Genomic DNA, 14522 nt, shown 5'->3' on the forward strand with positions numbered 1-14522 from the left:
CAACTTGATCAACACGGTCATAGGGAGAAACATACAACCAGGCTTCGTAGGGCTAGCCACCGCATTCATGGCACCAAATCTAGAGAGCAAGGAAGAGAGAGACCTAGTAGACATCCTACTCACAGCAGCAGTTAAAACCGTATTGACGAATTGGAAAGACACATCCAAAGCAACATTCAAAAGCTGGATAAACTGGGTCACTTTCCTCAGAGGGGCGGATAACATTACGGGTAACTTCTCACCAAACCACAACGCCAAGAATGAGATGTGGGCGGCCCTAGATGCCCACCTGGGATCACACAAACCCCCGTAAACTCGCAAACGCACAACACACCACTGCACACCACAAGCACGGAGCCTAGACTAAGTGTGCCCCCCCCCCCTCTCCTCCCTCCTTCTTTTTCTTCTTCTCTCACATTCTCCAGGGGAAAACCAACCGCTCAATTATGTATACGTGGGCAAACATGAATCCAGGAAATACCATGTACCCCCACCGCCCCCCCCCGCTGTAAACAACCCCCCCCCCTGCATTACTACTGTACTGTATTGGAAAAACTTCTGAATAAAAAAATTCTTTTGAAATAAAAAAAAAAAGACCTCCATAGGGATTCCCCAATATCCGGGGCATCAGGTGACGCCCACTTACTCCCGCGGGGCTCTGGTCACACCCGTATGACCCCGGCATCAGAATACACTCCTTCCACACATTTTGGTTCATAAATCCAATCTCTCTAAAAAAAGGGGGCGTGAACTCAACTAGTGTGTGGTCAAACCTACTAGCCCGTATGTTTTAAATGTCACCATTTGGCACAATATTCCCCACACAGGCATTTACCTACAGAAATCTAAGGCTCGATACAGACACCTACAGAGGTCAAAGGCTGGAAACAGACACTTACAGAGGTCTAAGCTCGACACAGGCACTTTCCTACAGAGGTCTGAGGCTGGACCCAGACACTTACCTACAGAGGTCTAAGGCTCGATACAGACACTTACCTACAGAGGTCTAAGGCTCGATACAGACACTTACCTACAGAGGTCTAAGGCTCGATACAGACACTTACCTACAGAGGTCTATGGCTCGATACAGACACAGAGGTCAAAGGCTGGAAACAGACACTTACAGAGGTCTAAGCTCAACACAGGCACTTACCTACAGAGGTCTAAGGCTGGACCCAGACACTTACCTACAGAGGTCTAAGGCTCAACACGGACACTTACAGAGGTCAAAGGCTGGAAACAGACACTTACAGAGGTCTAAGCTCGACACAGACACTTACCTACAGAGGTCTGAGGCTGGACCCAGACACTTACCTACAGAGGTCTAAGGCTCGATACAGACACTTACCTACAGAGGTCTAAGGCTCAACACGGGCAGTTTTCTACAGAGGTCTGAGGCTGCACACAGGCACTTACCTACAGAGGTCTATGGCTCGATACAGACACAGAGGTCAAAGGCTGGAAACAGACACTTACAGAGGTCAAAGGCTGGAAACAGACACTTACAGAGGTCTAAGCTCAACACAGGCACTTTCCTACAGAGGTCTGAGGCTGGACCCAGACACTTACCTACAGAGGTCTAAGGCTCGATACAGACACTTACAGAGGTCAAAGGCTGGAAACAGACACTTACAGAGGTCTAAGCTCGACACAGACACTTACCTACAGAGGTCTAAGGCTCAACACGGGCACTTTTCTACAGAGGTCTGAGGCTGGACCCAGACACTTACCTACAGAGGTCTAAGGCTCGATACAGACACTTACAGAGGTCAAAGGCTGGAAACAGACACTTACAGAGGTCTAAGCTCGACACAGACACTTACCTACAGAGGTCTAAGGCTCAACACGGGCACTTTTCTACAGAGGTCTGAGGCTGCACACAGGCACTTACATACAGAGATATAAGGCTCAACAGAAGCACGTACCTGTAGAGGTCTCAGGCTGGACACAGGCACTTAGCCTCAGAGGCCTCAGGCTGAACACAGGTACTTACTGTAGGAAGGTGGATATCTGACTATATGGTTACCCCAACTTTTTGCCTAGTGTTTAGCTGGTTTTTTACTTAGTTGGCCTGGGATCCTGCCATTCAGGGCCCCAGGCTATCTGCTCTCACTTTAAAATGGACTCCATGTACCTTAGGTACATAACTGATTGGGTATTGGGTCACCTCTGTGAGCCCCTGTATAGTGTGCCATAGGTACCCAGGGCATAAGTGCATCCAAGGCGTACCAGGGGCTGCAGCATGTGTTGTGCCACCTCTGGCTGGCCCTCCAAACTGACACCACAGGCTGATCACTCAGCGTGGGTAAGGTTGTGTAATCACCCCTTACTTATAGTATATCTATATCTACCTTTTATATAGACACATATTAACCTATAAGTCACTCCGATGGCAGGCCTTCACACTCCTGGAGGCAGAGTGCTTGGTTTTGTGTGAGATGGTGCCCTAGCATGAGCTGAGCCCCTCTGCAGCTTTCAGAACCATCTCCTTATAGCTGTCTATGATATAGCCATACCATATACTCTTAAGTGCAATATAATCCTCGCGGTTAATGCTAACTTTGCTTTGGCTTTATCAAAACATGTTGTGTAAGGTGTCAAACACTTTGGACTACTCCCCCCCACCCCCCGGCGCCCCACCCGCCAGGGGTAGCATTCCACCCTTCTAGAGGGAGAAGACATGTAGTTACTGCTTTACCCGGTTAAAGTTAAACAGAGCCTCAGCATCACAAAATGGATGCTGCTGCCACGGACACGAGTCTGACCTCCTGCAGCTGGACAAAACTCCGGCCAGGGAGGCCTGGACAATATGTTTCCTGTCGAGGGAGGTGCTAGCACCTCCCCATACAGCCTGTAGTGTATTGGGGCAGGGTGGGTTGAATGGAAAGATGCTTTTCCAGACACTGCCTGGGGCACACAAGGTGCTCCATGCATAGCCCGGTTCAAACCAGTTGCTGGGGCACTCCAGCTGTGCTCTGGCGCAAAACTGGACAAAGAGAAAGGGGTGTAACCACCTCTTCTCAGGGTCCACCCATGGGAGGGACCTAGCAGGTAATCCAGCCCCTAAAATCAGTATAAAGATAGGAGCTGTGTCTAGAGACATTAGATTATCCTGGACTGAAACTCTGAAACGGAACTCTTGGACCTTCGACGTTCTATACCGAACAGAAGACTGAAGACATCTCTCTTGTGGTCAAGGAGTGACCACCCTGTGCAAACAGGCACCACCAGTAACTTGCCAGTTTGCTTTGTCGATGCTCCTGCCATAACCCGAAGACTCAGGGACTCAGGAACTGGGCTTCCAGACTTCTCCGACTCCGATCCACATCCACAGCAAAGCTGAGACCATGGCGGACACGAGAGACGTGGGGCCGGACACCCTGGACTACCTGCACTTTATTAACAGTGCAACTACCGAGGCACCCTCGTAGTTGTGCATTGGGGTTTGAGAATCCCCAGACCGGAGCGCCATTTGCACTGAAGCTCAGTCTTGCATTTCAGCTTGACGCCTCTTCCTGGTTGCTAGCCCATTGGCTCGTTAGCCCTCCGAAGACTTTCTTTTGAAACTACACTGCATTCCTGCTTGCTCCAGGCTTGCTCCAGCTTCCCTCCAGAGGAGAAGCTCCCCAGACCTTGCTGGTCGGAACTGAAGCCCATCTTCCCTTCCTGCGTGGATTGCGTTTGCCAAGGCTTGTTGGGTCCAATCCGGATACCGACGGCGAGACAACTAGATCCTTTGTGGGACAGCTCGTAACCAGCTACTGGTCATCGTTGACGCCTCCTGGTCCTCGAGGCTGCAGAGACAGGCTTCCCCTCTTCACCTGATTGAATCTCCACATCGCCTGGTTCCTTCCTGTTCACTGGCTAGTGACCCAGACTCTGTCCCCTCTGCTTTCAGGTTCTTCCCATCTTCGATCCACCCTTGGATCCACCCGGACACTTTTCTCCTGGTCGCCTGCAGCACTTCTTTGCAGATCTCCATAGAAAACATAGAGGAAACCCGACACCAAAAGACACCTATGCACCCGGCTTCCCTGGCTGAGGTAACTCGAGTACTCCGGTGCTCCCATGGGTGTTGACTCTTGAAGTGTCCTAGTTTAAAAGTGTTTTACCGCAGTCCACCCGGAAGTGTCCTTAATCAACTACTTTGCAACTTTTACATTCCCATTATAACTCTATGGTAACTCGCGACTGTGTTCCCACACTGCACGCTTCTCCTGTGGGTCTCCTACTTCCTAACCTTTGTTCTGTAGTGTAGCCCCAGCGATTCCCTAGGCCCTAGGCCTATTCACTATTCCTGAAGTGGTTCTTATACCACTTACTTAGTATATGGTTCGTGAGGCCCCTAGGGCAGAACTGTATTTGTGCAACTTATAGTATGCTTCTTGAGTGACTTGTAACGTATCTCGAACTCTGACCTCATAAAGAGTGCAGAGGGGTTGTGTTAGTAATAAATACATATATATTTGATATATACCTTGTGTGGTGTCCTTTCATTTGGTATTCAAGGGATTATAATTGGTAAAACAGCTGGCTTCACATGCTCTCTGAGGTTTTAGCCTAAGACTGCTGGTCCATCCTACCACTAGGATAGCTTTCTATAAGGTTGACTTTACAACCACCATCAATAAGGGTCCTTTAGACTGGTGCAAGGTGCCAGGTTAACTTCTCACACTTACCAACAGAGAGCCCCTACACACCTGCGTTACCTATTTGTCAGCTGATGCCAACAGATGCACCTCTACACATGAGACACAATGTCCCTGTCCAGATGGGTCTCCCTAGGACCAGACACCCTATGAGAGGGGAGAGTCCCAAAAATCACATTGAAGTTCCTCCACAATCCACCTCCTTCATATCCTCGTCTCTACCAACCTTCGCTCCGTGCTCCACAACTGCAGATCAGCTGTACAACACAAGATTGCGGACGCAATTAACGACTTGAGCCTTGACTTTGTGATCTCAACAGAAACCTGGCTCAATTATACCTCTCAATCGATGTAAGATTTCCTGGTTCCTCCGAATTATAGTATCATACTCTCTAACGAGGAAGGCAAAATGGACAACAGAGTAACTGTGGTCCTCAAAGAACTATTCCCTTCAAATGAGCAGGAACAGAAGTGTGCCCTGTTCTCCAGTGCCTCAAAATAGACGTTAAAGCCTCAAACGCCAAACCTAACAAACTCAACATGATCTACCATGAACCCGACGACAAAAAAACATTAAGTGAATATTGAATTTACTTTATCACTGTCACCTCCTTCCTCACGGATGAGTTTATTCAATATTCTCTGAAACCAACACATATTAAAGTGGCTACTCCTGACCTGATAATTGATCAGACTTTATTCCTGTGGACTCGTCTTATCACTTTCAAATTCCATTTGACTGTCCTTCTCCAAATCAATAACCCATTGACAACCTAGAAGACGTAAAAGCTGTGACACTTGAGTCTTCCTTAACACTTACCCGTCCTAATACATAGCAGGACATAAATCCTGAAAACAATCTTTTAAACAAGCTACTTACTGCAGTCATGGATGACGTAGCGCTCCTCAAACAGAAGCGAGCCCGGACTCGGAGCAGAAACTTGTGGTATATGGGTGGCCTTTATGGAGAAATCAACATCTCTGACGTATTGAGTGCTCTTGGTGGCAAAATCAGTCTAGGACAAATCTTGAACTCCCCCACAGGTCAAGATTCACCAAAGCATGTCTTTGAGGCCAAATCAGTGTCTTTAGGTCCCAAGCTGGTATTGCCAAAAGTAGATTCAAAAGCTTTTTGAGGTTGTCAGGGTGTTGACTCAACCCAGAGTTTTCCTGATAATACTGGATCCTGACATGAAGAGTGAAGACTTCGCCCACTTTTTCGACACCAAGATCAAACATATTGACGCTTTGAGGGTCATGACACCCAACGTCTTGAGGACAAATCATCAGTAAATCACCCAACAACTGGTTAATTTTCAGGGACCTCTCACAGCCAGAGCACAGTCATCTTATCTCCAAACTCAAGCCTTCTATTCACTTCCTTAGATCCCTTCCCACACACATGGCTAAAGAGATGCAAAACGTTCTCAGGCCCGACAGGGCCAATCTCATGCATTATTCTCTACCCCAGGGGTTATTACCCGATTGCTTGAAAATAGGTTAACTCTTCCCCCTACTAATGATCTACTTGTGACCTAAAACCATTGCTTACCTCAGCACCTCCTTCCTGGTCAAAACCTTTCAAAAGTGTCAACGTGCAATTGATCCAATTGTTGAAAGAGTGTTATGTGCTGGATTGAGGCCCTAACATGGGTGCGCCGTTCCAGAGGCAAAAAACCTTTGTGCCTCAAAGACAGGCTGGCAGGCCCTTTCACCCACATTAGCCCTCCCTTCACAAGACCGAGCAACAGAGGCTGTCCCTTATCTGACGTGTGCTCTGGGTGCAGAAGACGGTCCATCCTAAATACGTCATCTCCATGTCCAACAGTGACTAACCTACGTCACAACGAGTTCTTAGAAACAGACCCTTAAGCTCTTGGGATTTTTCCTAGCACAGGATTATTGATTTCTCCAAGAACTTAATAAAATATGCATAAACCACTATTCCCTAAGGGTTCATTCCTGACATCTTCCTCTGACCGACTTTATGTCAATACTACCATCCCAAGGCACCTATCAGGTATAAATATACCTCCCTTTGCCCAAGCAAACCAGAGAAGGCAGATCCATTCCGCTTCCTAACAAAGGCAGATCCATGCGGCTTCCTAACAAAAGCAGATCCATGCGGCTTCCTAACCATGGCAGATCCAAGCGACTTCCTAACAAAGGCAGATCCATGCGACTTCCTAACCATGGCAGATCCAAGCGACTTCCTAACAAAGGCAGATCCATGCGACTTCCTAACAAAAGCAGATCCATGCGGCTTCCTAACAAAGGCAGATCCATATGGCTTCCTAACCATGGCAGATCCAAGCGACTTCCTAACAAAGGCAGCTCCATATGGCTTCCTAACAAAAGCAGATCCATGCGGCTTCCTAACAAAGGCAGATCCATATGGCTTCCTAACCATGGCAGATCCAAGCGACTTCCTAACAAAGGCAGCTCCATATGGCTTCCTAACAAAAGCAGATCCATGCGGCTTCCTAACAAAGGCAGATCCATATGGCTTCCTAACCATGGCAGATCCATGCGGCTTCCTAACCATGGCAGATCCATGCAGCTTCCTAACAAAGGCAGATCCATGCGACTTCCTAACAAAGGCAGATCCATGACACATCTTAACAAAGGCAGATCCATGCGGCTTCCTAACAAAGGCAGATCCAAGCGGCTTCCTAAAAAAGGCAGGTTCATGTACAAACTGTCCTGCATTCTTCATACAATTTTACGTGCCGATCCATCTCATTACTTTGCCAACGAACTGAAGCTCTGTGATTGCGCTCGTCCACTTCAGAACACTGACTTTCACCTTGAAGTCCCCAAATTTGACAAAATGGGAATGCTAATTAATTCCCTCTCAGGCTGGGACCCTAACATTTTAAACTCCTTTGCCCCTCACATCCAGACCATTTCCTCAAATCCAGGTTTCAAGAAACTACTGAGAGATGAACTCCTTGTTTAATTGTTCCCAATCACCTCTGCGGCCAAGTAGGAGCTGAAGTTTCAGTTGATTAAATGTACAGGACAGTGTTTGAAACTGGCTGCATTTCCTTTGCACCTGTCTATATTCTCTCATTTCACAGACACCTTGTAACCTGTAATTTATCAATCTCTGCAGTTCTTCAGAGTCTTTCCCTCTCTGTTTGTTATCTTTTCCTCGTTTTGATTCGTTTATCTTTGTATAATTTTAGCCAGAGATGTTTTAAGGAATGTGCAAAGTGGGCCTTAGCCCGTGGCCACCACCCTTCAAGGATCCGTGAAATAGAAATATGAACCCCGGCACTCTAGTACAAATATAATATAAATTCATATAGTTGTTTAGCACAAATCAGTTCAAAGTACCAGCAGGGAATCAATTCAGTTCTTGCTGTATCAATTTACTATAAATATATCACCAAATTTTGAATCACAAGTTTAAAATTGAAAACACAATAACAATGTGGGTAAGGAATAGACAGCTTGGTATGACAATCCTCCTTTTAAACGTTGAACCGGCAGGCGACGCGTGTTTCATTTTCTAGAACATTTTTCAAGGCTTCAGTCATTGTATTGTACAGACTTAGGGGTCCATTAGGATGGCGGGCGCTAGCCTGGCAGGGGCAATCCGCCCGCGATCCTCTCCTGAATCCCCCCCGCCATATTAGTATGGCGGGGGGGGAAGCGCGGGAGATGGAAAGACCGTTCGCTGCTTTTCCGCCCCGGTTGCCTTGCCGTCGGGGTGGAAAAGGTTTAATATGGTGGCGGTGTCTATTAGACACCGCCAGCCATATTACGATGGGCCAGGACAGATGCCTTTCCGTGGCAGCGATGCCGCCAAGGAAAGGCATGCGGTCTTCATTCTGGGGGCCCCCAGAGTGAAGGAGGGGTGGGGGTGCACACGGGGGGTACCTGTGGTACCCCCCTGCATTTGCATATACAAGGCGGTGGGCACCGCGCAGTGCCTGCCGCTTTGTGTATGCAAATGTATACATGCATTTATAGCATTGTGGCGGTGGTGCAGAGAGCACCGCCCGCCACAATGTTATAAATGCAGGATGCGCCTGCCACTGTGGCGGGCGCATCCTAATACCCCCCACGGGACCCCCGCCCTTATGGCGGGCGGTCCTGAATTCCGATAGGATGGCGGGCGGACTAAGTCCGCCCGTCATTCTAATGACCCCCTTAGTGTACAAACGTCCAAGTCTCTCATGTGAGAATCGCCTCACCCTGTAGAATTCTAGATAAGTAATAGTTCTTTGTTGTAACAGAAGAGCGCGTCGTGTTTTGTACGTATTTAATCCACTGAATACTTCCTATTTTAGGTCGTCGCAAGATCTTGGGTTGTAATATGCCCTTTTTGTATTTAGAAACGCCTCGCCGCACAATCTTCTCGAGTTTCGTCATGTAGCCTACATGACGAAACTCGAGAAGATTGTGGACACATGCACTCCCCTGGAGGGGCTGGATTCAGGCTGGACACATGCACTCACCTGGAGGGGCTGGATTCAGGCTGGACACATGCACTCCCCTGGAGGGGCTGGATTCAGGATGGACACATGCACTCACCTGGAGGGGCTGGATTCAGGCTGGACACATGCACTCCCCTGGAGGGGCTGGATTCAGGCTGGACACATGCACTCACCTGGAGGGGCTGGATTCAGGCTGGACACATGCACTCCCCTGGAGGGGCTGGATTCAGGCTGGACACATGCACTCACCTGGAGGGGCTGGATTCAGGCTGGACACATGCACTCACCTGGAGGGGCTGGATTCAGGCTGGACACATGCACTCCCCTGGAGGGGCTGGATTCAGGCTGGACACATGCACTCACCTGGAGGGGCTGGATTCAGGCTGGACACATGCACTCACCTGGAGGGGCTGGATTCAGGCTGGACACATGCACTCACCTGGAGGGGCTGGATTCAGGCTGGACACATGCACTCCCCTGGAGGGGCTGGATTCAGGCTGGACACATGCACTCACCTGGAGGGGCTGGATTCAGGCTGGACACATGCACTCCCCTGGAGGGGCTGGATTCAGGCTGGACACATGCACTCACCTGGAGGGGCTGGATTCAGGCTGGACACATGCACTCACCTGGAGGGGCTGGATTCAGGCTGGACACATGCACTCACCTGGAGGGGCTGGATTCAGGCTGGACACATGCACTCCCCTGGAGGGGCTGGATTCAGGCTGGACACATGCACTCACCTGGAGGGGCTGGATTCAGGCTGGACACATGCACTCACCTGGAGGGGCTGGATTCAGGCTGGACACATGCACTCACCTGGAGGGGCTGGATTCAGGCTGGACACATGCACTCCCCTGGAGGGGCTGGATTCAGGCTGGACACATGCACTCACCTGGAGGGGCTGGATTCAGGCTGGACACATGCACTCCCCTGGAGGGGCTGGATTCAGGCTGGACACATGCACTCACCTGGAGGGGCTGGATTCAGGCTGGACACATGCACTCACCTGGAGGGGCTGGATTCAGGCTGGACACATGCACTCCCCTGGAGGGGCTGGATTCAGGCTGGACACATGCACTCACCTGGAGGGGCTGGATTCAGGCTGGACACATGCACTCCCCTGGAGGGGCTGGATTCAGGCTGGACACATGCACTCACCTGGAGGGGCTGGATTCAGGCTGGACACATGCACTCACCTGGAGGGGCTGGATTCAGGCTGGACACATGCACTCACCTGGAGGGGCTGGATTCAGGCTGGACACATGCACTCCCCTGGAGGGGCTGGATTCAGGCTGGACACATGCACTCCCCTGGAGGGGCTGGATTCAGGCTGGACACATGCACTCCCCTGGAGGGGCTGGATTCAGGCTGGACACATGCACTCACCTGGAGGGGCTGGATTCAGGCTGGACACATGCACTCCCCTGGAGGGGCTGGATTCAGGCTGGACACATGCACTCACCTGGAGGGGCTGGATTCAGGCTGGACACATGCACTCACCTGGAGGGGCTGGATTCAGGCTGGACATGTGTACTCCCCTGGAGGGGCTGCAAGCTGGACACGTGTGCTCACCTGGAGGGAGGCTGTGAGCCAGATATGTGCACTCACCTGGAGGGGCGGACACGTGCACTCACCTGGAGGGGTGGGACACGTGCACTCACCTGGAGGGGCTGCAGGCGGGACACGTGCGGTCACCTGGAGGGGTGGGACACGTGCACTCACCTGGAGGGGCTGCAGGCGGGACAGCTGGAGTAGAAGTCTGTGAACCGGAGTCCCCCGTTGGCCAACTTGTCCAAGTTGGGCGTCCCTGAGGTTGGGTGGCCAAAGCACCCCAGGTCGCCGTACCCCAAATCATCAGCAAAAAGCAGCAGAATGTTTGGTAGACCCAGCCCCCCCTGAGCGAGGAGGAGCAGGGGGAGCCCCGAGAGGGGAGACATTGTCCAGAGCCTGCCCCTACAAGAGCGTCCCTACTACCCCTGCCTCACGGAGCCTGTTACAAGAGGGCACCCCCTCACTCCAGGCTCAGTGACCCCTGACCCTGAGAGCTCTGTGGGGACCCCCGAACTCATCCCCCTACCAGAACTTTCACTGCCCTTTTTACCCCCCCCACACTTTCCTTATTCTTCGCCCTCCTCACTGTACTCTCACCTCCACACCCTTCTCCCCACCCCTCCCCCACTCTCCCTCCCCACTCTCCCTCCCTCTCTGACCCCTCACAAGCGTCTCCTCTCTCCCCCTCCCTCTCTATAGGCCCTCCCTCCTCTTCTGGTCCTTATCTAAGGGCTCCCCCCCCCCTCTCTCTCTCTCTCTTCCTCTCCCCCCCTCTCTCTCTCTTGTTCTCCCCCTCCCTCTCCCTCTCTTCCGGCTCTGCGCTCCTCTCCTCCTCCTGCTTGTGTTTCGCTTTCCTATTTGACTGATTGTTTGTGCTTTTTTTTTATGCATACATACCCGCCCACCTGCTGTCAGGGCACCCACACCCTGCCCTGTGTGAGTTCACCTGTCCTCACCTTAGCTCCGCCCCCTCTCTTGTCCTGTGTGAGTTCACCTGTCCTCACCTTAGCTCCGCCCCCTCTCTTGTCCTGTGTGAGTTCACCTGTCCTCACCTTAGCTCCGCCCCCTCTCTTGTCCTGTGTGAGTTCACCTGTCCTCCCCTTAGCTCCGCCCCCTCTCTTGTCCTGTGTGAGTTCACCTGTCCTCCCCTTAGCTCCGCCCCCTCTCTTGTCCTGTGTGAGTTCACCTGTCCTCCCCTTAGCTCCGCCCCCTTCTTGTCCTGTTCGAGTTCACCTGTCCTCCCCTTAGCTCCGCCCCCTCTCTTGTCCTGTGTGAGTTCACCTGTCCTCCCCTTAGCTCCGCCCCCTTCTTGTCCTGTTCGAGTTCACCTGTCCTCCCCTTAGCTCCGCCCCCTCTCTTGTCCTGTGTGAGTTCACCTGTCCTCACCTTAGCTCCGCCCCCTCTCTTGTCCTGTGTGAGTTCACCTGTCCTCCCCTTAGCTCCGCCCCCTCTCTTGTCCTGTGTGAGTTCACCTGTCCTCCCCTTAGCTCCGCCCCCTCTCGTCCTGTTTGAGTTCACCTGTCCTCCCCTTAGCTCCGCCCCCTCTCTTGTCCAGTGTGAGTTCACCTGTCCTCCCCTTAGCTCCGCCCCCTCTCTTGTCCAGTGTGAATTCACCTGTCCTCCCTTTAGCTCCGCCCCCTCTCGTTCTGTGTGAGTTCACCTGTCCTCACCTTGGCTCCGCCCCCTCTCTTGTCCTGTGTGAGTTCACCTGTCCTCCCCTTGGCCCCGCCCCTCTTTTGTCCTGTGTGAGTTCACCTGTCCTCACCTTAGCTCCGCCCCCTCTCTTGTCCTGTGTGAGTTCACCTGTCCTCCCCTTAGCTCCGCCCCCTTCTTGTCCTGTGTGAGTTCACCTGTCCTCCCCTTAGCTCCGCCCCCTCTCTTGTCCTGTGAGTTCACCTGTCCTCCCCTTAGCTCCGCCCCCTCTCTTGCCCAGTTTGAGTTCACCTGTCCTCACCTTAGCTCCGCCCCCTCTCTTGTCCTGTGTGAGTTCACCTGTCCTCCCCTTAGCTCCGCCCCCTCTCTTGTCCTGTGTGAGTTCACCTGTCCTCCCTTTAGCTCCGCCCCCTCTCGTTCTGTGTGAGTTCACCTGTCCTCACCTTAGCTCCGCCCCCTCTCTTGTCCAGTGTGAATTCACCTGTCCTCCCTTTAGCTCCGCCCCCTCTCGTTCTGTGTGAGTTCACCTGTCCTCACCTTAGCTCCGCCCCCTCTTTCGTCCTGTGTGAGTTCACCTGTCCTCCCCTTAGCTCCGCCCCCTCTCTTGTCCTGTGTGAGTTCACCTGTCCTCCCCTTAGCTCCGCCCCCTCTCGTCCTGTTTGAGTTCACCTGTCCTCCCCTTAGCTCCGCCCCCTCTCTTGTCCAGTGTGAGTTCACCTGTCCTCCCCTTAGCTCCGCCCCCTCTCTTGTCCAGTGTGAATTCACCTGTCCTCCCTTTAGCTCCGCCCCCTCTCGTTCTGTGTGAGTTCACCTGTCCTCACCTTGGCTCCGCCCCCTCTCTTGTCCTGTGTGAGTTCACCTGTCCTCCCCTTGGCCCCGCCCCTCTTTTGTCCTGTGTGAGTTCACCTGTCCTCACCTTAGCTCCGCCCCCTCTCTTGTCCTGTGTGAGTTCACCTGTCCTCCCCTTAGCTCCGCCCCCTCTCGTTCTGTGTGAGTTCACCTGTCCTCCCCTTGGCTCCGCCCCCTCTCTTGTCCTGTGTGAGTTCACCTGTCCTCCCCTTAGCTCCGCCCCCTCTCTTGTCCTGTGTGAGTTCACCTGTCCTCCCTTTAGCTCCGCCCCCTCTCGTTCTGTGTGAGTTCACCTGTCCTCACCTTAGCTCCGCCCCCTCTTTCGTCCTGTGTGAGTTCACCTGTCCTCCCCTTAGCTCCGCCCCCTCTCTTGTCCTGTGTGAGTTCACCTGTCCTCCCCTTAGCTCCGCCCCCTCTCGTCCTGTTTGAGTTCACCTGTCCTCCCCTTGGCTCCGCCCCCTCTCGTTCTGTGTGAGTTCACCTGTCCTCCCCTTGGCTCCGCCCCCTCTCTTGTCCTGTGTGAGTTCACCTGTCCTCCCCTTGGCCCCGCCCCTCTTTTGTCCTGTGTGAGTTCACCTGTCCTCACCTTAGCTCCGCCCCCTCTCTTGTCCTGTGTGAGTTCACCTGTCCTCACCTTAGCTCCGCCCCCTCTCTTGTCCAGTGTGAGTTCACCTGTCCTCCCCTTAGCTCCACCCCCTCTCTTGTCCAGTGTGAGTTCACCTGTCCTCCCCTTAGCTCCGCCCCCTCTCTTGTCCTGTGTGAGTTCACCTGTCCTCCCCTTAGCTCCGCCCCCTCTCTTGTCCTGTGTGAGTTCACCTGTCCTCCCCTTAGCTCCGCCCCCTCTCTTGTCCTGTGTGAGTTCACCTGTCCTCCCCTTAGCTCCGCCCCCTCTCTTGTCCTGTGAGTTCACCTGTCCTCCCCTTAGCTCCGCCCCCTCTCTTGTCCTGTGTGAGTTCACCTGTCCTCACCTTAGCTCCGCCCCCTCTCTTGTCCAGTGTGAGTTCACCTGTCCTCCCCTTAGCTCCGCCCCCTCTCTTGTCCAGTGTGAATTCACCTGTCCTCCCTTTAGCTCCGCCCCCTCTCTTGTCCTGTGAGTTCACCTGTCCTCCCCTTAGCTCCGCCCCCTCTCTTGTCCTGTGTGAGTTCACCTGTCCTCCCCTTAGCTCCGCCCCCTCTAATACTAATGTTCTCTTGTGTGGTAGTGTGGGAGAGCAGTTACGCATATTAGAGGGCAGTGCTACGCATTTGTTGTGCACACTCACTGACTAAATTTGAGACCACTGGTTTGTAAATCTACTTTTAGTTTATTTATTTATAGAACCAAGGATTCTTTGCTGCCTGTAAATGCGTTTTGCAATTTCAATGCTTTTCA

At 52.3% G+C, this 14522-nt stretch overlaps 1 protein-coding gene across 1 annotated transcript in view; it reads right to left on the minus strand.

Moving 5' to 3' along the window:
- Window positions 1–11034, minus strand: part of LOC144766812 (arylsulfatase A-like) — a 72339-nt gene extending 61305 nt beyond the window's left edge. Inside the window, exon 1 of the mRNA XM_078650541.1 lies at window positions 10820–11034. Within this exon, the coding sequence (XP_078506667.1) occupies window positions 10820–11034 (215 nt within the window). The remainder of the gene's footprint in view (window positions 1–10819) is intronic.
- Between the last annotated feature and the right edge of the window lie 3488 nt (window positions 11035–14522).

This window comes from Lissotriton helveticus, chromosome 1_1 (assembly GCF_964261635.1).
Source record: "Lissotriton helveticus chromosome 1_1, aLisHel1.1, whole genome shotgun sequence".
Lineage (NCBI taxonomy): Eukaryota > Metazoa > Chordata > Amphibia > Caudata > Salamandridae > Lissotriton > Lissotriton helveticus.